Here is a 22,218-nt window from a genome sequence, read left to right as displayed (position 1 = left end):
TAAAAAATATGTGCCATGGTCACATCTTGGCACACATACAAGTAAATGTATGTTTTAGAAGTGCACTCGAAAAATTAGTGTTAAGGCATTTTCATTTAAAAATTTTTTTAAAAAGTAAACACTACCCCCCGAACGTGGGGCTTGTACTCACGACCCTGAGATCAAGAGTCGCACACTCTACCGACTGAGCCAGCCAGGCACCCCAGCCATTTTCATTTTAACAACATTTATTACAAATCACATTTTATAAACACTAGGCATAAATTACATACAAAAGCTAGGCAGAAATATACAGAAGCCAGAACAGCAGTACTGATCACACAAGAGAAATGAGCTAATATAACGTTTAAACATGTATAACTTAATAAAATTACTAATTTTTCATTGCTAATAAATGTTCATGAATTCAAAACCTATTCACAAATTAAATGTAGGATAACTACTATCAGAGTTTAGAATTATAGAAAGAACAACCGTAGCACGACTTTTTAAAAACCTTTTCAAACATTCAGAAGTCAAATGACTGTCCTTAAAGACAAATGAAGCTTACTTAGGTAAAAGCTCTCGTCCAACTGAAGAATATAAAATTTTAGGCTTTGGTTAATAGATCCTAAATTTAGTAGATATTTTAAAATTCCCATCTCCCTTATGTGTTATATTCCTGAGGGTTTTTTTTTTTTTTTTGCCAAAATGCCATAGATAAAATAAAGAACTCAGCTTACAGCTTTGCGTAACGTTGTGTGATTTTTTTTTTCACATCACATGGGTAATGTGCCGAGGTCATAGCAGGATTGGAGGGAGGCACATGTCACACAGCGGCATGAATACCTAATCATCACGCTTATGGACTACAAAAGAATCTTTCTGGATTATATTTTTGAAAAACAAAAAGTACTGCAATCATTTTAAAGTGTGAATAATGGGGTTGAATAATGATCGCCATTTAATTAATGATCAGAAGGAATACAATTAATTTGGCCTAACTACGGGAAAAGTTAATGCCCTCTGACCACTAATTGCAAAGCTTGTGAATTATGAGCGAAATGATGTTAAACCTGTCACCAATTCTTATTTGCATCTTATGAAATCATTCGGATTTAAGGAGAGGCTGAGTAGGTAGTATAGAATGCTCTTACAAAAGACCAAAATGACACAATGCTATGGCTACCACGAGGCCAGACATAGGGGAGGTGGTCAATATTATTAATTAAAAAAAATTTTTTTAATGTTTATTTATTTCTGAGACAGAGAGAGACAGAGCATGAGTGGGGGAGGGGCAGAGAGCGAGGGAGACACAGAATCCGAAGCAGGCTCCGGGCTCCGAGCTGTCAGCACAAAGCCCGACGCGGGGCTCGAACTCACAAACCGGGAGATCGTGACCCGAGCCGAAGTCGGTCGCTCAACTGACTGAGCCACCCAGGCGCCCCTCAATATTATTAAAGTGAAAAGTCTTTGCGTTATTTCTGAACATCCACACACAGTTCAATGTAGTAGTTATAAATTAATCTGCAAGTATCCAAAAGCAGTTAACACACGAAAGTACATTTTTAGTAACAATCATAAGAGGCATTTTTAATAAGTGGCTATGTTCAGTCTTGGTTTACCAAAATAGATTTAAATTTAAGGTTCCTTTTAAAAATAGAGCTATGAAAGCTAATTTCCTATTAGCTGCTAAATAAATGTGGTGTGCATGGCAGGCTCAGCCCCTTCTCTTCAGGTCACCCCATCAACATCTTCTGAACTGATCACTTCAGATTACGGCAAACTCCTCACCGCCAGGTTTCCCCCGGAGACTGAATCGGTGTATCTGGGGACTGGGCCCAGGAATGTGGGTTTTTAAACCCGTAGCTCTCCCCTACCTCCTGGGAAATTATTACAGTCAGGTTGATTTGGAAAATAGTGCTTTAAAGCAGTCGAAGGAATTTCGTCATACGTGAACAGAACTTGGTGAGCGGTGTATCTACTGGCCATCAAATTGATCTAGTTTTTTAATAACCTGCATAGCTTTTCATCGTGACTAAGCATTTCGTACCTGAATGTCACAAGGTTTCGTTCTCATCCTTCTGATGACCCACACAAGCAGGTGATTTCGCCTTTCTGAAAACTGCCGGTGACGGGGTTCCTGTGCTTTTAGTGTTGCATATACATTTTCTCACCAAGAAGCAGAAGAGGGTATCTAGCAGTTGTAGTAAAAAAACGACACGGCGTGGAATTTATTCAGATAATCCTACTACTCACGAAGTAGTCTTTAAACAGCTATACCAACATCAGTTAGTAGAGTTAATTGCAAAACTGGTCGTCAAATACCTATTTGTTAAAAAAAAATTCAATTTACAAAGCATTATCTCAATTCCACGTACAAAATCTCATTTGTCGTATTATGCAACTAGGAAGCAATTATTTAACCGAATATGAATACGTGAAAACAAATGTGCAGAGGTTCATTCTAATCGATCAGCTAGTAACAAATCTCTCTAAATTAAAGAAGAAAAGAAGCAATGGAATGTATTCTCAAACGATAGTATGGAGCACTGAGGAAAGCTTAAATTCTTAGGGATTTGAAAGAATATCTAATTAGGATTAAAATGATGAACTGCTAGCCACTTCTATGTCCTAATGACAGTATCCTCAGCAGAGAAACAAAACTGCAAGCTTATTGAAGTGGGCCAAGTAGTTTTTAAGCTGATGAAAACTACTTAACTTAAAATGAACTTGTTGTTGTTGTTCTGTTATTTTTAGTAGGCTCCACGCCCAGTGCGGGGTTTGAACTCACGACCCTGAGATCAAGACCCGCACGCTCTACCGACTGAGCCAGCCAGGCGCCCCCAAAACGAACTGTTTTCGAACCTGAAGTAAATAATGCAGTATTCAACAGTTTATTTAAAAGTACGCTTTGACAGTTTTAACATTAGTAAAAACCGCTAACACACAATTTAAAAAGGGCTTAATATCAAGTCCTTGGTTCCATGTTGCACTTCATATTCCCATTTGTATGTCAGCAAAGTTGTAGAAGCTGTCTACGTCTCCAGACGCTGTCTCCTTGCTTTCGGATACAAACATCTATTTTAAATACAAAAGAAGCAAAAAAATAAATACCAGTAATCCCCAAATTCCAAAGCCCACGTCATCTGCAGAACAAGCTTGCTATTAAAAGAAATTCAAGTACATCGTCTATAATATTTAACCAGTATTCTGTAGAATCCATAGAACACAGTTTCAGTAGCTATAATGCACACTGAACTCTTTTAAAAGCATTTTACGGTGTAATTAAGGTCTTTGCTTTCATAATACTTCAGCTGTACTTTATCACTCTTGGGATGTTACTGTTTTGTAAATATCCAACAGTCAATGTTATGAAAGCCACTGAATAAAGAGGCTTAAAGAACTTTTTTTAAAAAATGTTCATTTATTTTGAAAGAGCGGGAGCGGGGGAGGAGCATCGAGAAAGAGAGAGAGAGAGAGAGAGAGACGGTGTGTGCGCACACGCCCTCATGTGCATGACCAAGGGAGGGGCAGAGAGATAGAGGGAGAGAGTCCCGAGCAGGCTCCATGCTGTCAGCACAGAGCCCGATGCAGGGCTTGACCCCACGAACCGTGAGACCATGATCTGAGCTGAAGTCAAGAGCCGGTCGGTCAACCAACTGAGCCGCCCAGGCGCCCCTATTTAAAGAACTCTTAGTTTCTTCTCTTTCCTGAGAACAAATTCAACACGCTAAAGAGCAAAACTTGAGATTATCTTTCTGAAAGCTGCTAAAGATATATTACTAATTTTGAATAACGTATTTTCTAAACATCAGTAGAGCAGTACTCAGTAGAACCCTTCAAAACTCGTTTTTACAAATGTCAGCCAGGGATTAGAGGAGACCTGGGTTCTAGTCTAGCTTCCTCATAGACTAGCTGTATGAGGCTGACAGTTCAATAAACCTCTCTGCGCTCACGTTCTACACCTGTAAAATGGGAACGTTGGATTAGATTATCTCTGACTCATTCAGATCTAAAACCTCCAAATCATATAACCATTTTCTCCATTTTCTTCTATTCAACCTAATTACATCTACCCTTCCCCTTAGGACTGTCGTGGTGATAAAATGAGACAAAAGACAATGTTCTTTAAATTATGCAAGTTCAAGAAACTATATGCCATGGGGGCGCCTGGGTGGCTCAGTCGGTCAAGCATCCGACTTCGGCTCAGGTCATGATCTCACAGTTTGTGAGTTCGAGCCCCGTGTCAGGCTCCGTGCTGACAGCTCAGAGCCTGGCGCCTGCTTTGGATTCTGTGTCTCCCTCTCTCTCTGCCCCTCCCCTGCTCACACTGTCTCTCAATAATAAACAAATGTTAAAAAAAAAACTGCTAAAATTTTTTTTAAAAAAGAAACTATAAGCCAGATCAGACAACAAAGCCAAAAATTTCATCTCAGATATTTCTTAAAAAATAATTATATCAGCACTCATTTAATATTCTTATATGTTTGGTCTTTGAGTTCTATTAAGTTACTAAGTCTGAAATCCTTAGCTGCAGCAACCTCATCAACATATCTAGAAACTACCTACCCGTAATGATTTCTAGATATAGCTGAGATTCAATGTTTGATGGAGAATTACTGAAGCAAATCAAAATGAACAGTAAGCAACAGGCTCATCTGTCCAAAGTATATATAATCTTAGAAACGGAACATTTTTCAGCGTATCATGAGTTTTCCAAAAAGGAAGGACTTAGACATTTAATGAGATTTTTTTACATTAGAAACTCATGTATTATTGAAGGTCTTGAAATTAGTAGATTCTTATTTTGTAAACTTTTAAGCTATTACAATTTTAATTTGGCAAGGAACAGCCAAAGCTTGGCTCCTAATTATTCACCACAGAGTCTAAAAAATCATGATCTGCCGTTTTTTTTTTTTAATTCCAAGCAACAACAGGCATTAAAAAAAAAAAAAAAGCACTATTTGACCATGAGGAAAAGGAAATGAAATGAAAGGTGTGACTAAAATAGAAACTGTCAATAAAGGGGCGCCTGGGTGGCTCAGTCGGTTGAGCGTCCGACTTTGGCTCAGGTCATGATCTCGTGGTTCGTGAGTTTGAGCCCCACGTCGGGCTCTGTGCTGACAGCTTGGGGCCTGGAACTTCCTTCGGATTCTGTGTCTCCCTCTCTGTCTCTGCTCCTCCCCTGCTCACACTCTGTCTCTCTCTCAAAAATAAATAAAGGAAAAAAAAAAAAGAAACAGTCAATAAAATCTTGTACCTTGGTCCCGTTGAATATCTCGTTGACAATAAGGTGACAGCCTTCTACAGCACCATCTCCACTGAACTCCAAGGCAATAACAGGACCTAGAAGAAAACCCAAGATGTGTTGTCTGAACAGGAATACAAATCTATTTATTTTTTTAAGTTTATTTATTTGAGGGAGAGAGAACGCACGCACGCATGCACACACACACACGCACACCTGCAAACGGGAGGGGCAGACAAAGAGGGAGAGAGAGAATCCCAAGCAGGCTCCACGCTCAGTGCTCAGCGGGAGCCCGAGGTGGGGCTCAATCTCCCAAACCGTGAGATCATGACCTGAGCCGAAACCAAGAGTCAGATGCTTAACCGACTGAGCCACCCGGGCACCCCTGAAATGAATCTTTTTCTTCTTTATATTCTGAAGACTCCCCAGCCTCTTCCTTGGGGGTAAGAGAAGAGGAAGAAGGAAGTAGACAGATGGGCCATATCACTTCAGCTACTTCTTCAACTGTAATCATCAGGCAGACTGACAGGGTCTCATCACACGACGGGTAGCTTCGGTGCTCTTTCAGGACCAGGGTCACATTTTTAAGTGCTGTAGGTAGTCTGGCTTTTCTGGTTTTCATTCTTCTATGAAAACCACAAAAAGCCCACTCTTTTAGCAGCACACAAAAGGGTTGATGACAAATATGATCAAAAGCAATCCAAGTCCCCACAAGTCGGCTTTGCCAGGCAGCCGGCCTGGCTTCCAATGCTCCTACTTACCGGCCACGTCGTGGGCCACCAATAAATGACTCTAGGCCAAGTAGGAATTGAGGCCAGGCACCAAAAGGAATGACCATCTGAAAGTGCTTTTCTAGAACCAAAGACTCCCAGTTTTCATTCCGTGAGTAGAGCAGTTGTGCCTCCTTGCCCTTGCGTTCATTTGAATACTTTGAAATCACCTGCACTTTAAGTTCTAGCGTCAAGATTTATGATTCAGTTTGGCTTGGATTTAAATGTAGCACTGGAACTACTGGTATCAAATTATTGGCCAAGGTGGCCATGAGTTAGCCAAGCAAAATGTGTCCTCTGATTCAATTCGTATTTATTCACTTATCACTATGTTCCCTGGTAGACTGGCTTTTCAACTCCTAAGTACTGGGTATGTCCTAACCTCCAGAAAATTGTAAGTTTCTTAAAAAAAGGACATACACCCATTAAACAAATATGGGGCAAAGGAGACCAATGAAGTACTAAGCCATGAAATACTGAGACAAGACACAGGAACTAAGTACTAAGCCATGAAATACATAAGACAAGACACAGGAACAAGGAGAAAGATCACAGCGCCCTGGGCTTGTGACTGAATACAAACAACGGACACAGAAACGGCACAACGTCTAAATGTAAACCGCACGATTAGATACAGAGGACAAAGTATGGGTTTTTCGGCATCACAGTGTATAGATCAAGATAGGTGCTACATACAGAAAAGAAGGTTAAGTGGGGAACGTCTGCTCAGAAAAATGCATGGTTCTCTGTCAGGGGCAAGAAATGGAGACAATTAACCTGGAATATCTTGTTGAACCGAAAAGCAAGGAGACTATCAAAGGTCAATACGGTTGTACCAAAAGGACACCGGAGCCAGCCTGAAGGGGCTCCCAGTTGCCAAAGATGGGACACTGTCACAGAAGGAATAATGACTGCAATTTGTATTAAAACATACTGGATATAGAAACAGTCAGGAGCTCAAAATGATATTGAGAAAAGAGAGAAAGTTCACTGGACGTCACGGTAGCTTGCTAGGGCACCAATTCACTGCTCTGAAAGTAGATGCTTAATTATTTTCCCTTTATTCTGCTTTTCTGATACGAAGTGTATTTCAAGTTAACCAAACAGCTACGGCGTACGAGAAGGTCTGTTAACATCCATTAATATATGCAGAGGAAGTGACATGGTTAGAAAATGATCATTTTGGGGGTGCCTGGGGGGCTCAGTCGGTTGAGCGCCTGACTTCAGCTCAGGTCATGATCTCACAGTTCATGAGTTCGAGCCCCGCGTCGGGCTCTGTGATGACAGCTCAGAACTGGGAGCCTGCTTCCGATTCGGTGTCTCCCTCTCTCTCTGCCCCTCCCCCACCCACACTCTGTCTCTGTCTCTCTCTCTCTCTCTCAAAAATAAACATTAAAAAAAATTAAAAAAGAAAATGATCATTTCATAACTCCTAATAAAAATTGGATCCAGGTGATAATCATCAGTGGTTTTAGCATCCTACAGGGAAGACGGACAGGAAACTCTATGATGACAAGCTAAGGCCATCACCACCTGAACCTATTGATCAATCAGCTACAAGTTCAACAACCAGACATGATATGCCTTCTCATTGAATGCTACAGGAAATAGTACCATCTGTGAAATAGTCTTGCCAAAAATGGAACTAAACCTGAGTTTAAGAAGGCTTTTCTCTGACTTCTGATCTATAAGAACTCGAGAGGAACAAATTAAACAAACCCATGCATACTACAGGACAACTTACCAGGTTTTTTTTTTTCCCCCCACAAGTCAAAGGCATGCAACAAAGAAAAAGCTGATGATAAAAGTAGGGTTTTCAGTTTTTCAGACAGTGGAAAGTTTGAGTTAAGGTAGAACAGATTATGCTTTTATTCAGGATCACTACAAGAAAATACAGTAGATACATTTTTTAAAGTCGAACATTTATTACTGAAAGTTCCTATATTCTGTAAAGAGAACATAATCTAGAATTCAGGAACACAGTTTTGCTGGAATTACCCAGGCATGTAACTTGGTTGATTTTTTTTTAAAGTAAGCTCTACACTGAATGTGGGGCTTGAACTCAGTCAGGACCCTGAGATAAAGAGTCACGTACTCTACCGACTGAGCCAGCCAGGCGCCCCAACTTGGTTGATATTCTTTATTTTTTTTAAAAGTCCATGCATTTAAAGTGTGCAGGTCAACGTTTTTTTTTTTTTTAAGTTTTATTTATTTTTTGAGAGAGAGAGAGAGAGAGAGAGAGAGAGAGAGTGAGTGCACAAGCAGGAGAGGGGCAGAGGATCCAAAGTGGGCTCTATGCTGACAGTCTCAAGCTGATAGCAGCAAGCCCAATGGGGGGCTCAAATCCACAAACTGCAAGATCACAACCTGAGCTGAAGTCGGATGTTCAACCAACGGAGCCACCCAGGTGCCCCAGTTGATATTCTTTAAATAGATTATGATGGGGGCGCCTGGGTGGCTCAGTCAGTTAAGCGTCTGACTTCAGCTCAGGTCACGATCTCGCAGTCTGTGAGTTCGAGTCCCGCGTCGGGCTCTGGGCTGATGGCTCAGAGCCTGGAGCCTGCTTCTGATTCTGTGTCTCCCTCTCTCTCTGCCCCTCCCCCGTTCATGCTCTGTCTCTCTCTGTCTCAAAAATAAATAAAAAACGTTAAAAAAATTTTTTTAAATAGATTATGATGAACTTCCAGTAAGTGACCAAATAATTTGCCAACAAAGAAACACCAACCAAAAAGGTGGACGGGTGCAGCAGTTTTGATTAACGTGTGTGGATAATCCGAAATTAAAAAAGAAACCTACAATACTGCCAGCGTACTTTTTAAAAATTTGTATTTCAATTCAAGTTAACATACAGTGTAGTACTGGTTTCAGGAATAGAAACCAGTGATTCATCTCTTACATATGACACCCAGTGCTCATCCCAACAAGTGCCTCCTTAATGCCCATCCCCCATCTGGCCCATCCCCGCCCACTCCCCTGACAACGCACTTTTTAAGCAGTCCTACTTGTCTAAGGATGGTGACTACAATTACTGTGATTATTTCAAACTGAACTAGGAGGTCAATAAAGATCACTGGTTACCTTTTTAAAAAAGTATTTTAGTGTGAACATGTTATCAAATAGTCGGCAGTAGCTTTAAATCTAAATAGTTGAGCTGTCATGAAAAACTGAGATTTTGAAGTAAGCAAAAAAGATGCCTGGATGTCCTATCTAACACCGTCTTCTATGTTATCTAACATGACCTTGGAATGAATCGCTATCATGTCTCAGATTACAGCAATGGCCTTCCAGGCCAGGCTCTGCTTCCCCCTTAGAGCAACCACAGTGGTAAAAGTTACATTTTAAAGGGATTGTGACATTCCTCTGCTCTGAAACCCCCAGTAAAATATGATCTATATTTGTCTTATTTTTTAAAATTAATTAATTAATTAATTAATTAATTTTAAATGTTTATTTATCTTCGAGAGAGAGCGAGCAGAGAGAGGAGACACAGAATCTGAAGCAGGCTCCAGGCTCTGAGCTGTCAGCACAGAGCCCGACGCGGGGCTTGAACTCATAAACTGTGAGATCATGACCTGAGCTGATGTCGGAAGCTTAACCGACTGAGCCACCCAGGTGCCCATTTTTAATTTTTTTGACGTTTATTTTTGAGACAGAGAGAGAGAGGCAGAGCGTGAGGGGGGGAGGGGCAGAGAGAGAAAGTGACACCGAATATGAAGCAGGCTTCAGGCTCTGAGTTGTCAGCATAGAGCCCAACGCAGGCCTCGAACCCACGAACCGTGAAATCAGATTGGATTGAAAAGCAAGAACCAAGTATATGCTGTCTATAAAAACTCACTTTAGATCTACAGAATTCAATAAATTAAAAGAAAAGGGGTAAAGATATATGATGAGACACTAAAGAACCAAATGAAAGCTGGAGTAGCTATATTTCAGACAAAGTAGATTTCAGAACAAGGAAGATTATCAGAGACAGAGGGACACTGTATAATAACGAGAAGACGTAACAATCTTAAATGTATATGCATCTAACAATAGAGTTTCAAAATTCATGAGGCAGAATGTGATAGGAACCGACAACAGAAATAGACAAATTCAGTTATTGTTGGAAACTTCAACATTCCCTCCTTCGGTAATTCACAGAACAAGTAGGCAGAAAATCAGGAAGGATACAGAAGAACTGAATAGCACCATCAACCAAACTGACTTAGTGGACATTTATAGAATATTCTACCAAACAAAAAGCAGAGTATATATTCTTCTTGCATGCACACAGAATAGTCACCAAGACAGGCTATAAGAAAATAGAAATCATATAATGTGTGTTTTTGGACCGTAATAGCTTTAATCTAGAAATAACAAACACATCTGGACAATGTCCAAATGTTTGGAAATTAAACAATATACGTCTAAATCAATGGATCAAGTAAAAAGTCTCAAGGGAAACTGAAAATAGTCTGAACTACAACAGGGGTCAACACACTTTTTCTGTAAAGGACCAGACAGGAAATATTTTAGGCTTTGTGGGCCATACTGTGTCCATCACAACTAATCAACTCTGCCATTATAGCACAAAGCAGCAAAACACAAAGAATTTAAAGTGTCCAATTTAACGTTTTTTTAAAGTTTTATTTATTTTTTTTTTGAGAGAGAGAGAGAACAAGCAGGAAAGGGGCAGAGAGAGAGAGAGAGAGAGAGAGAGAGAGAGGAGGACAAAGGATGTGAAGCGGGCTCCGCGCTGACAGTCTCAGGCTGATTGCAGCGAGCTCACTGTGAGTTCAAGCCCTGCATCGGGCATCGCGCAAAGCCTGCTTGGTATTCTCTCTCCCCCATTCTCTCTCTGCCCCTTCCCTGCTCTCTCTCTCTCTCTCTCTCTCTCTCTCTCTCAAAATAAAGAAATAAACTTAAAAAAGACAGAGATTCTCAGATTTATAAAACACAGTGAGTATGCCGTGACTTACATAAAACTACATGTCAAAATTTGTAGGATGCAGTTAAAGCAGTGCTTAAAGGAAACTTTTTAACACTGAATACATACACAGTTGATCCTCATTATTCACAGATTCCTTATGTGCACATTTGCCAACTTGGTAAAATTTATCTGTAACCCCCAAATGAATACTTGCGGTGTTCTCATGGTCATTCATAGACAAACACAGAGCAGCAAGAGCTTTGAGCTGCCTGACACCCACGTTCCCAGGTGAAGCTGAACAAAGCGATCCCCTGCCTTCTTGTTTCAGCTCTCACACCGTAACCAAGTGTCCTTTTCACAGTTTCAGTGCCGTGTTTTCCACATTTTGTGTGTGTGTGTGTGTGGGGGGGGTTAATAACATTTTTAAAAGTCTTTGAAATTTATTTTTGAGAGAGAGAGAGCGTGCACGTGTGCATGTGAGCGGGGTACGGGCAGAGGGAGAGGGAGAGAGAGAATCCCAAGCAGGCTCCACACTGTCAGAGCAGATCCCAATGCGGGGCTCCATCCCAGGAACCATGAGATCATGACCTGAGCCGAAATCAAGAGTGGACACTTAACCGACTGAGCCACCCAGGTGCCCCACATTTTGTGGGCCTTGTTGGTGATCCTGCTGTTTAAAATGGCCCCCAGATGTAGTGCAAAAGTGCTGTCTAATGTCCCTAAGCTTAGGAAGGCTGTGATGTGCCTTTCAGAGAAAATACCTGTTGGATAAGCTTCATTTGGTAAGAGTTATATAGTGCTGTTGGCTCGATGTGAACGAATCATAACATATACTGAGTAAGATGTCTTTGGATAGAAACAAACTTATGACAAGATTATGTATGGGTTGACTGACAAAAATGTTGTGACCAGAGATTTATAGAAACTTAACCCCATATTTCTCCTAGGAGCAGTACTCACTACCTCAGTGCTCACAGTGACTCAACATAACTACTGTGAATAATGAGAATCAACTGTATTAGAAAAGAAATTATCTACAATCAATAATCTAAGCTTAAATCTTAAGAAACTAGAGAAAGAGAAGCAAATCAAATATAAAACAAGTGAAGGAAGGAAATAATACTTAGTGGAGCAGAGAACAATAAAATTGAAAAGGGAAGAGCAATAGAAAAAAAAAATCAGTGAAACAAAGAACTGCTTCTTCTCAAATTACTAATAGCAGGAATATAAGTGGGACATCACTACTGATCCCACAGTTGTTAATAAGAATAAAGAAATACTATAAACAACTCTATGTCCATAAATTTGATAACTTAGATTTCTGAAATGAAACAGTTCCCTGAAGGACAAAAACTATCAAAATTCATTCAAAAAGAAAAATATAGCCCTAAGTACCCTGTAAGTAAACTAATAAGTAAATAATTTAATAAGTAAATTAAACTTTCTAAAAATCTTTCTCCCCAAATCTCCAGGCCCAGATGGTTCCACTGGTGAATTCTATCACACATTTAAAGAAGAAATGATACCGGGGCGCCTGGGTGGCTCAGCCAGTTTAAGCATCCGACTCTTGGTTTTGGCTCAGGTCATGATCTCACGGTTCGTGAGTTCAAGCCCCACATCGGGCTCTACACTGACAGCATGGAGCCTGCCTGGGATTTTCTCTCTCCCTCTCTCTCTCTGCCCCTCCTCTGCTCTCTCTGTCTCTCAAAATAAATAAACTTAAAAAAGAAGAAATTATACCAATTCTCCAAAATTTATTCAAGATCATAGAAGAGAAAGGACACATCCCAACTCATTTTATGAGGCCAGCATTACCCTAATATCAAAGTCAGACAAAGATATTACAAGAAAACTACAGACCAATGTCCCTCATGAACAAAGATGCAAAAATCTTCAATAAAATATTAGCAAACTGAAACTGGCAATTTATTAAAGAGACAATCTATCACGATCAAGGGAGTTCATCTCAAGAATACAAGGCTGGCTCAACATTCAAAATCAACAAAAGTCATTCACCAGATTAAATGACTAAATAATAAGAAAAAAACATATTATCTCAATAAATACAGAAAAAAAAAACCCATTCAACGAAATTCAACATCCGTGCCTGATAAAAATTCAACAAACTAGGGACAGAATGAAACTCCCTTAGCCTAATAAAAGGTATAGATGAGAATCCTACAACCAACATCATTCTTCATGGTGAGATTGAACACTTTGACTCTGAGACCAGTAACAGAACAAGAACGTCTTCTCCTCACTACTTTATACAACATGATAGTGGAAGTCTTATCCGGCATAATAAGGTATAAATCAATAAACAAATCAATAGCATGTCAAAAGGACAGAGGAACCAACCTAAGAGAACTTTCAATGGCTAAAACTGGAATAATTTGATAGTACTGGATTATAACCCAAAGAATAAAGTACATATTCATGTTCCCTACTGATAGAAATAGATGATTGAATAAATAAATGGGGGAGAAGAGACAAATATTTCTTAGAGAAGGATTCCAAACAATGTAGGCAGATACCATCACCTCCAGGAGGTGTAGTTTAATTCTCCTCGCCTTGAGGGTAAGCTGGTCTTAGTGACTCAACTTCCAAAGAACAAAGTACGAAAAGGAAAAAGCAGGAACTTTGCAGTGTTTGGGAAACCTGGCAGAACCAAGGCTGAACTAAGGCCAGCCAATGCCCCAGTGATAAATCACGTTGATATCCTGTACCCCCTGATGTGATGCGATGAGAAGGGCACTTCACCTCTTTCCCCCAAACCTCAATCTAAGCAGAGGAAACATCAGACACACCCAAATGGAGGGAACTTCTATAAAACAACTTACCAGTACTGTCAAAATATTTCAAGGTCATGAAACACAAAGAAGACTAAAAGAAACCGCCACAGATTAAAGGAGACTAAGGAGACATGACAACTAAATGCAACGTGGGATCTTAGACTGGATTCTGGAAGAGAAAAAGGACATGACTGGAAAAAAATTGGTGAAATTTGAATAAAGACTACAGTTTAAGTTCATAGTATTTTACCAATGTAAATTACTTCGTTTTGATAAATGTACCACGGTTATGCTAACATTAGGGGATCTGGATAAAGGGTATATGGAAGCTCTCTGTACTACCTTTGCAATTTTTCTGTAAAACTAAATTATTCCAACATAAAAAGTTTATTAAAAACACAGCTGAGGGGCGCATGGCTGGCTCAGTCGGTAGAACATTCATGTATTTTTAAAAAAATTTTTTTAAATGTTTTTTAAATTTATTTTTGACAAAGAGAGAGACAGAGTGTGAGCAGGGGAGGGGCAGAGAGAGAGAGAGAGAGACGGAAACACAGAATCTGAAGCAGTCTCCAGGCTCTGAGCTGTCAGCACAGAGCCCGATGTGGGGCTCAAACTCGTGAACTGTGAGATCATGACCTGAGCCAAAGTCGGATGCTCAACTGACTGAGCCACCCAGGCGCCCCGAGCATTCAAGTATTGATCTTGGCGTTGTGAGATCAAGCCCCATGTCGGGCCTAGAGCTTACTTAAAAAAAAAAAAAAAAGCTGAATGGGAGAACATATTTGTAAATCTTGTATCTGATAGGGGGTTAATATTCAAAGTATATAAAGAACTCATATAACTCAATAGGAAAAAAAAAACCAATCATTAAAAAATGGGCAGAGGATTTGAATAGACATTTTTCCAAAGAAGACATACAGCTTGACAACAAGAACATGAAAAGGTGCTCCACACCACTAATCATTAGGGAAATGAAAAATCAAAACCATGATGAGATTTATCACCTCACACCTGTTAGAATGGCTATCATCAAAAAGAAACAACAGGGGCGCCTGGGTGGCTCAGTCGGTTAAGCGTCCGACTTCAGCTCAGGTCACGATCTCACAGTTTGTGGGTTCGAGCCCCGCGTTGGGCTCTGTGCTGACAGTGCAGAGCCTAGAGCCTGTTTCGGATTCTGTGTCTCCCTCTCTCTCTGCCCCACCCCTGTTCACACTCTGTCTCTGTCTCAAGAATAAACATTAAAAAAAAAAACAAAACAAAACCAAATGTGAGTGAGGATGTGGAACAAAGGGAACCCTTGGACATTCTTGGTACGGATGTAAATTGGTGCATCCACTATGTAAAGGAGTATGGAGGTTCCTCAAAAAATTAAAACTAGAACTACCATGTGATTCAGCAATTCTACTTCTGGGTACTTGCCTGAAGAAAATGGAAACACTGACCTGAAAAGATACATGCACTCTCGTGATCACTGCAGCATTATTTACAACAGTCAAGATATGGAAACAACCATTAATGTCCATGAATGAAGAAAGAAAATGTGGCATGTTTACACAGACACACATACACAGTGGAATATTACTCAACCATAAAAAAGGAAGCCTTGCCATTTGCAACAATACAGATGGACGTTGAGAGCATAATGCCACGTGAAATAAGTCAGAGAAAGACAAACTCCGTATGATCTCATTTATATGTGCAATCTGAAAAAAAACAAAAACAAAAACAAAAACAAAAAACCCTGAACCTATAGATACAGAGAACAGAGTGGTGGTTGCCAGAGAGATGTAGGGTGAGGGGAGGGCCAAATGGGTGAGGAGCTCAAAAGGTACAAACTTCCACTTATAAAACATGTAAGTCATGGGGCTATAATGCCAAGCATGGTGACTATAGTTAATAATACTGTATTGCGTATCGGAAAGTTGCTAAGAGAGTAGACCATCAAAGTCCTCATCATGAGAAAGAAAATTTGGAACTGCATACGGTGACAGACGTTAACTAGACTTATTGTGATGATACTTTCACAATATACACAAATACTGAATCATTGTTGTACATCTGAAACTAATGCGTTATATGTGAACTATACTTCAAAAACACAGCTATAAGTTTCTCAGTTCAGACTAGGAGCCAAAGTCCCTACAATGGCCTAGAAGGCCCTCTATCATCGGACTCTTTTACTACTTCTCAGACTTCATCTTGTGTTTATTGAATAAATGAATGAATGAATGGCCCTCTCAAACAAAGGAACCCAAGTCTGACTAATCATTAGAGTCATTGGGGAAACTTTTTAAAATGCAGATTCTAAGAGTATGTCTCAGAAATTTTCGAATCGGTCTTTCTTATGTTTTTAAAAGCACCCTAGATGGTTCTGAGGATTCGGCAGGTTTAGATTTTCAAGATGGAAAACACAATGAATTTTCTCAATTAGCAGTCAAAAAGCTTTACTGATTGAAAGTAAATAATTTGTGGGGCACCTGGCTGGCTCAATCGGTTAAGCGTCTGACTCTTGATTTCGGCTCAGGGCATGATCTCAGGTTCATGAATTTGAGACCAGTGTTGGGCTCTGCGCTGACAGTGCAGAGCCTGCTTGGGATTCTCTCTCTCCCTGCCCTTCCTCTGCTTGCTTGCTGTCTCTCTCAAAATAAATAAACATTAAAAAAAAAAAAAAAGAAAGTGAGTAACTGCTTTAACTGGAGAGGAAGATTTAGAGACTCTGAGGTGCAAGGTATTTGAAATAAAAGTGAATTTTCTGTGGGGCGCCTGGGTGGCGCAGTCGGTTAAGCATCCGACTTCAGCCAGGTCACGATCTCGCGGTCCGTGAGTTCGAGCCCCGCGTCGGGCTCTGGGCTGATGGCTCGGAGCCTGGAGCCTGTTTCCGATTCTGTGTCTCCCTCTCTCTCTGCCCCTCCCCTGTTCATGCTCTGTCTCTCTCTGTCCCAAAAATAAATAAACGTTGAAAAAAAAATTTTTTAAAGTGAATTTTCTGGAAAAAAAAAAGTTTGCCCTTGGCTCAGAAGAGTGGTTTGCACCTGGGAGAGATTTTACCCCCCAAGGGGCATTTGGCAATATCTAGAAACATTTTTGGTTGCCACAACTGGGGGTGTGTGCTCCTGGCATCTGGGGGGTAGAGGCCAGGGGGGCTGTTAAACACCGTATAATGCACAGGACAGCCCCCCACCCAGTTATCCGTCCTAAAATGTCAGTAATGCTGAGGTTGAGAAACCCTCCTTAGGATGATTGATGGTCACTTTTAGATAAGGACCCAATCCACCCAAGTCCTGTTGGAATATTTCCACTGACAAGCCTGCTCCCTGTTCCATATCAGTCAATGCAATATTGGGCAGCCAAAAATTTTTCCCCAGTATTTTATTTTGAAAAATTCCAAACAATATAGAAAAGTTGGAAGAATAATATAAAACATCCATTTGCTCTTCAAATGTTAACACCCATCAAATGTTAACATTTGGCCCCATTTGCTTTCTCACACGCTACACCCACCCTGTTTTTGTTTTGCAGCCATTTGAAGAGTGGACATGATGACAGGACGTCATGACACTTCAGCACGAATCTCCCACATGACCACAATATCATTACCATACTTAAGAATACTAACAGTAATTCCATAATATTATCTCCAAACTTCCTGAGGCTTCCCCAAGATGTCTTTTATAGCTTTATAGTTCACCCCATCCCAATCCAAGTTCCAATTAAGTTTTATTCATGGTATTTAGTTGTTATGTTTCTTTTAATCCACAATGGTCCCCCATCATTTTTGTTTCCCAGGACATTATCTGAAGAGTGCTAACCAGTCGTCCTGTAGAATGTCTTCTTTTTAAGATCTGAATCATTATTTTCTCATAGTGTCATTTAACATGTCCCTAGATTTCCGTTCTTTCAGATAAACTAGCAATTAAGTCTTGATTGGATTCAAGTTATTTTTGGGATGAGCTCATCACAGGTGATGCCATGAATTTCTTATTGCATCGCATCAGAAGAAACACAATGTCAGGCTGTCCTGCCCTCCATGATGGTAAGTTTGATGGGAGTGATTACCAAATCTCTGCTGTAATAATACATTTCCCTTTTGAATGAGAATGTATAAATATCCTATTTATTAGCAACTTTTACCCCAACAGTTTTAGCACCCACTGATAATCTTTATCTGAATTAATTATTACCTTGGGGATTGGATGATGGTGATTTCCAAAGTTTATCACTCCTTCTACATTTATTAGTTCATAGTATTCTGTAAAGTGGAGAAGAGGTTTCCTTTTATTTCCTCCTCCCTTTTTCATCATCACTATGGATACATGGATTTCTTTTTTTTTTTTAATGTTTATTTATTATTGAGTGATGGAGAGATAGAGCATGAGCAGGGGAGGGGCAGAGAGAGGAGGAGACACAGAATCCGAAGGAGGCTCCAGGCTCCGAGCTGTCCGCACAGAGCCCGATGTGGGCTCGAACTCACAAACCGCGAGATCATGACCTGAGCCAAAGTTGGATGCTCAACCGACTGAGCCACCCAGGCGCCCCAGGATACATGGATTTCTGTTGTTAAATCAATTCCATTCATTATCCTTTGTGATGCCCAAATTATACCAAGTTTGGCCAGTGGAAAGGGATTTAAGTTGGCTCCCGTGACCTGGCATGACCTCATTAGACTGTGAGTACTTCCTATGGGTATCTCTGGTTTTAAAAGTTATTTATATGTTTATTGCTGAAATTCCTGTAACATCTGCCCATTGGTTTTAGTTCTTTTGTTTAGTCCTTTTATTTCTTCCATGTGGAATGTTGTGTTACTTAAGCACAAATATTACACTTGGGGTTGGAGCATTTCTATTAAATCACTCCACTAACATTTCATGAGCACATAAATCGTTAATGTAGACCTGCCCATATACTCACTTCATCCCTAATCTCACACTTTAAGATGTCCATTACAATTATTATTGGCTCAATTTCTTTTTTTTTAATGTTTATTTATTTTTGACAGAGAGAGAGTGAACATGAGCAGGGGAGGGGCAGAGAGAGAAGGAGACGGGATCCGAAGCAGGCTCTGCACTGACAGCAGCAGGCCTGATGTGGGGCTCAAGCTCACAAACCATGAGATCATGACCTAAGCTGAAGTCAGACGCTCAACCGACTGAGCCACCCAGGTGCCCCTGCTGATTCAATTTCTGAAACCTGCTGAGAGTTTAAAGGCTTGTTTTCAAGGTTCCATCAGAATGCTCCCATGTCAAAACAGTTGCATCAAAGGAACTAGGACATCTGTACTCTGAAAGCTATAAAACACTGATGAAAGAAACTGAAGATGAAACAAAGAAATGGAAAAATATGCCATGCTCATGAATTGGAATAACCAATATAATATTGTTAAAATGTCCATACTACTCAAAGAAATCTACAGATTTAATGCAATCCCTATTAAACACTAACAACATTTTTCACAGAAACTAATCTTAAAATGTGTATGAAACCACAAAAGACCCTGAATGGCCAAAGCAATCCTGAAAAAGAAGAAGAGGGGCACCTAGCTGGTTCAGTCAGAGGAGCATGCGACTCTTGATCTCGGGGTCATGAGTTCAAGCCCCACGTGGGGTGTAGAGATGACTTAAATAAATAAAACTTAAAAAAAAAGAAAAAGGTGAATACAGCTGGAGGTATCTCAATCTCAGATTTCAACATATACTACAAAGCTATAGACAATCAAAACAGTATGGTACTGGCACAAAAATAGACACACAGATCAATGGAATAGAATAGAGTCCAGAAATAAACCCATGCTTATATAGTCAATTAATCTATGACAAAGAAAGCAAGAATATACAATGGGGAAAAGACAGTCTCTTCAACAAACAGTGTTGGGAAAAGCGGACACCTACATGCAAAAGAATGAAACTGGACCACTTTCTTTTTAATTTTTTTGAAATGTTTTTATTTACTTTTGAAGGAGAGAGAGAGAGAGACAGAGCATGAGCAGGGGAGGAGCAGAGAGAGAGAGGGAGACACAGAATTCGAAGCAGGCTCCAGGCTCTGAGCTGTCAGCACAGAACCAGATGCAGGGCTCGAACTCACAAACTGAGATCATGACCTGAGCCGAAGTTGGATGCTTAACCGACTGAGCCACCCAGGCGCCCCAGAAACTGGACCACTTTCTTACACCATACACAAAAATAAACTCAAAGTGGATTAAAGACCTAAATGTGAGACCTGAAACCATAAAACTAGTAGAAGACATAGGCAGTCATTTCTTTGACATCAGCCATAGAAACATTTTTCTAGGTATGTTTCCTCAGGCAAGAAAAACAAAAGCAACAAAATAAAAAGGCAGCCTACTGAATGAGAGGAGATATTTGCAGATGAATATCTGATAAGGGGCTAATATCCAAAATATATAAAGTTCCTATGCAACTCAACAGCAAAAAGTGAAATAACCCAATTAAAAATGGACAGAGGACCTGAACAGACATTTTTCCAAAGAGGACATACAGATGACCAACAGACACATGAAAAGATGCTCAATATCACTGGTCATCAGGAAAATGCAAATTAAAACCACAATGAGATATCACCTTACACCTGTCAGAATGGCTAAAATCGAAAGCACAAGAAGTAACAAGCATTGGTGAGGATGTGGGGAAAAAGGAACCCTCAGGCACTGTTGGTGGAAAGCAAACTGGCATAGCCACTGTGGAAGACCATATGGAGGTTCCTCAAAAAGTTAAAAACAGAACTTCCCTATGATCCAGTAACTGCGCTTCTGCGTGTTTACCCGAAAAACACAAAAACCCTATAATTCATACATACACCTCTATGTATACATTATTTATAGCAACATTATTTATAATAGCCAAATTATGGAAGCGGCCCAAGTGTCCATCAATAGATGCATGAATAAAGGAGATGTGGGGTGTGTGTGTGTGTGTGTGTGTGTGTGTGCGTGTGCGTATGCATACATACGCACATATAACATGGAATACTACTCAACCATAAAAAGAATGAAATCTTGCCATTTGCAAATGGATGGAGCTAGAGGGTATAATACTAAGTGAAATAAGTCAGCCAGAGAAAGATAACTACCCTATGATTTTACTTATATGTGGCATTTAAGAAAACAAAGAGAAAAAAGACAAAAAAAAAACCCCAGCCTCTTAAATACAGAACACTGGTGGTTGCCAAAGGGGAGGGGGAGTGGGGAAAGGAGTGAAATAGATAAAGGAGATTAAGAGTACACTTATCATGATGAGCACTGAGAAATATACAGAATTGTTGAATCGTTATGCTGTACACTTGAAACTAACATAACACTGTATGTTAATTATACTTAAAAAAGAAAAAGGAGCCAGGTCATAATTTCTGATATATATACTCTATAGTAGATGCAGGCACTGGGTTAGAGCAAATCCTTCATATTGCTACAATAACCACAAAGGTGTATGAAGTACTGTATTAATGGCTGAGTCATACCCAGCATTAGCTATTAAAATTCTCCCAACAATCCTCCAACATTTTCATATAGGTTTCACGGTTATTACAATTTATACATAAAAAGCATGTAAATGCAGACATGCCATCTTTTTAGGGTATATTCCATCAGCACGGCATATTACTACACATATTGGCTCCAGCCAGTCAAGAAAAGCCTGATGAATCTTGAGCAAACCATGCCCCTGCTCTGACGGACAAACAGAACTCTGTCCTTTAGAATCGGTATACCTTCAAATACATGTAGGCAGATATAACCCTTCAGGAGGGCACACAAATTCCAGTTCCTCTGTTTGCAGACATGTTTTCAGTATCTGAAATTTATTGGTGGCATTTGTCCACTGGGGAAAACAATCCTAATTATGCATGGAAAGTTAATCATATTAAATACATAAAATAGTATACCATTTTGTTTATATTTCTTATTTCCTTTCCAGTAGGGTCAAAGCACACTAAAGCAGAAAGAATCCTTATAAAGTGCTTTGTAACTGTACAGGGAGAACAAAACAGTCACTCACTGTAGTACAATACAATAAGAATTAGAAATAACAAAATATATAATAATGAAATGTGACATTCAAGTACTAACATGACAGAATGGGGGAAAAGACCTACTGCCTAATTTCTAGTTAGTTACACAGGGATTTTTGAATGATGTGAAATTCTGACTTTTTTTTTTAATGTTTATGTTTGAGAGAGAGACACACACACAGTGAGAGCAGGGGAGGGGCAGAGAGAGAGAGTGAGGGGGAGACACAGAATCCGAAGCAGGCTCCAGGTTCTGAGCTGTCAGCACAGAGCCCAACTTGGGGCTTGAACCGAAGGACTACGAGATCATGGCCTGAGCCAAAGTTGGACGCTTAACCGACTGGGTCACCCAGGCGCCCCAAAATTTTTGCCAGTTGTGAATAGTAACAGGAAAAAAAACATAAACAAGAAAAAGAAGGCAATGTAAGAGAAATGCTAAGGGCAAGAGTAGTTCTAATCATGCATCAGGAGGATAACCACACAAGTACACCAATCATCCAG

The 22,218-nt window shown here is 40.0% G+C and overlaps 1 protein-coding gene and 1 non-coding gene across 2 annotated transcripts in view; both read right to left on the bottom strand.

Annotated features, from left to right (window-relative positions):
- Positions 1-209: 209 nt before the first annotated feature.
- The window catches only part of RP2 (RP2 activator of ARL3 GTPase), a 49,998-nt gene continuing 27,989 nt past the window's right edge, over positions 210-22,218 (bottom strand). The window contains exons 4-5 of the mRNA XM_045471026.1: positions 5,243-5,328; positions 210-3,060 (exon numbers count right to left, since the gene is read on the bottom strand). Coding sequence (XP_045326982.1) covers positions 2,977-3,060; positions 5,243-5,328 — 170 coding nt within the window. The 3' untranslated portion in view covers positions 210-2,976. The remainder of the gene's footprint in view (positions 3,061-5,242; positions 5,329-22,218) is intronic.
- On the bottom strand, positions 757-860 carry LOC123595569. The gene has a single exon (XR_006711256.1). It is a non-coding gene; the product is annotated as a small nucleolar RNA U13 (small nucleolar RNA).

Source organism: Leopardus geoffroyi, chromosome X (genome assembly GCF_018350155.1).
Source record: "Leopardus geoffroyi isolate Oge1 chromosome X, O.geoffroyi_Oge1_pat1.0, whole genome shotgun sequence".
Lineage (NCBI taxonomy): Eukaryota > Metazoa > Chordata > Mammalia > Carnivora > Felidae > Leopardus > Leopardus geoffroyi.
Note: the sequence above shows the minus strand (reverse complement) of the source record. Positions and strands in the feature narration are given on the sequence as shown.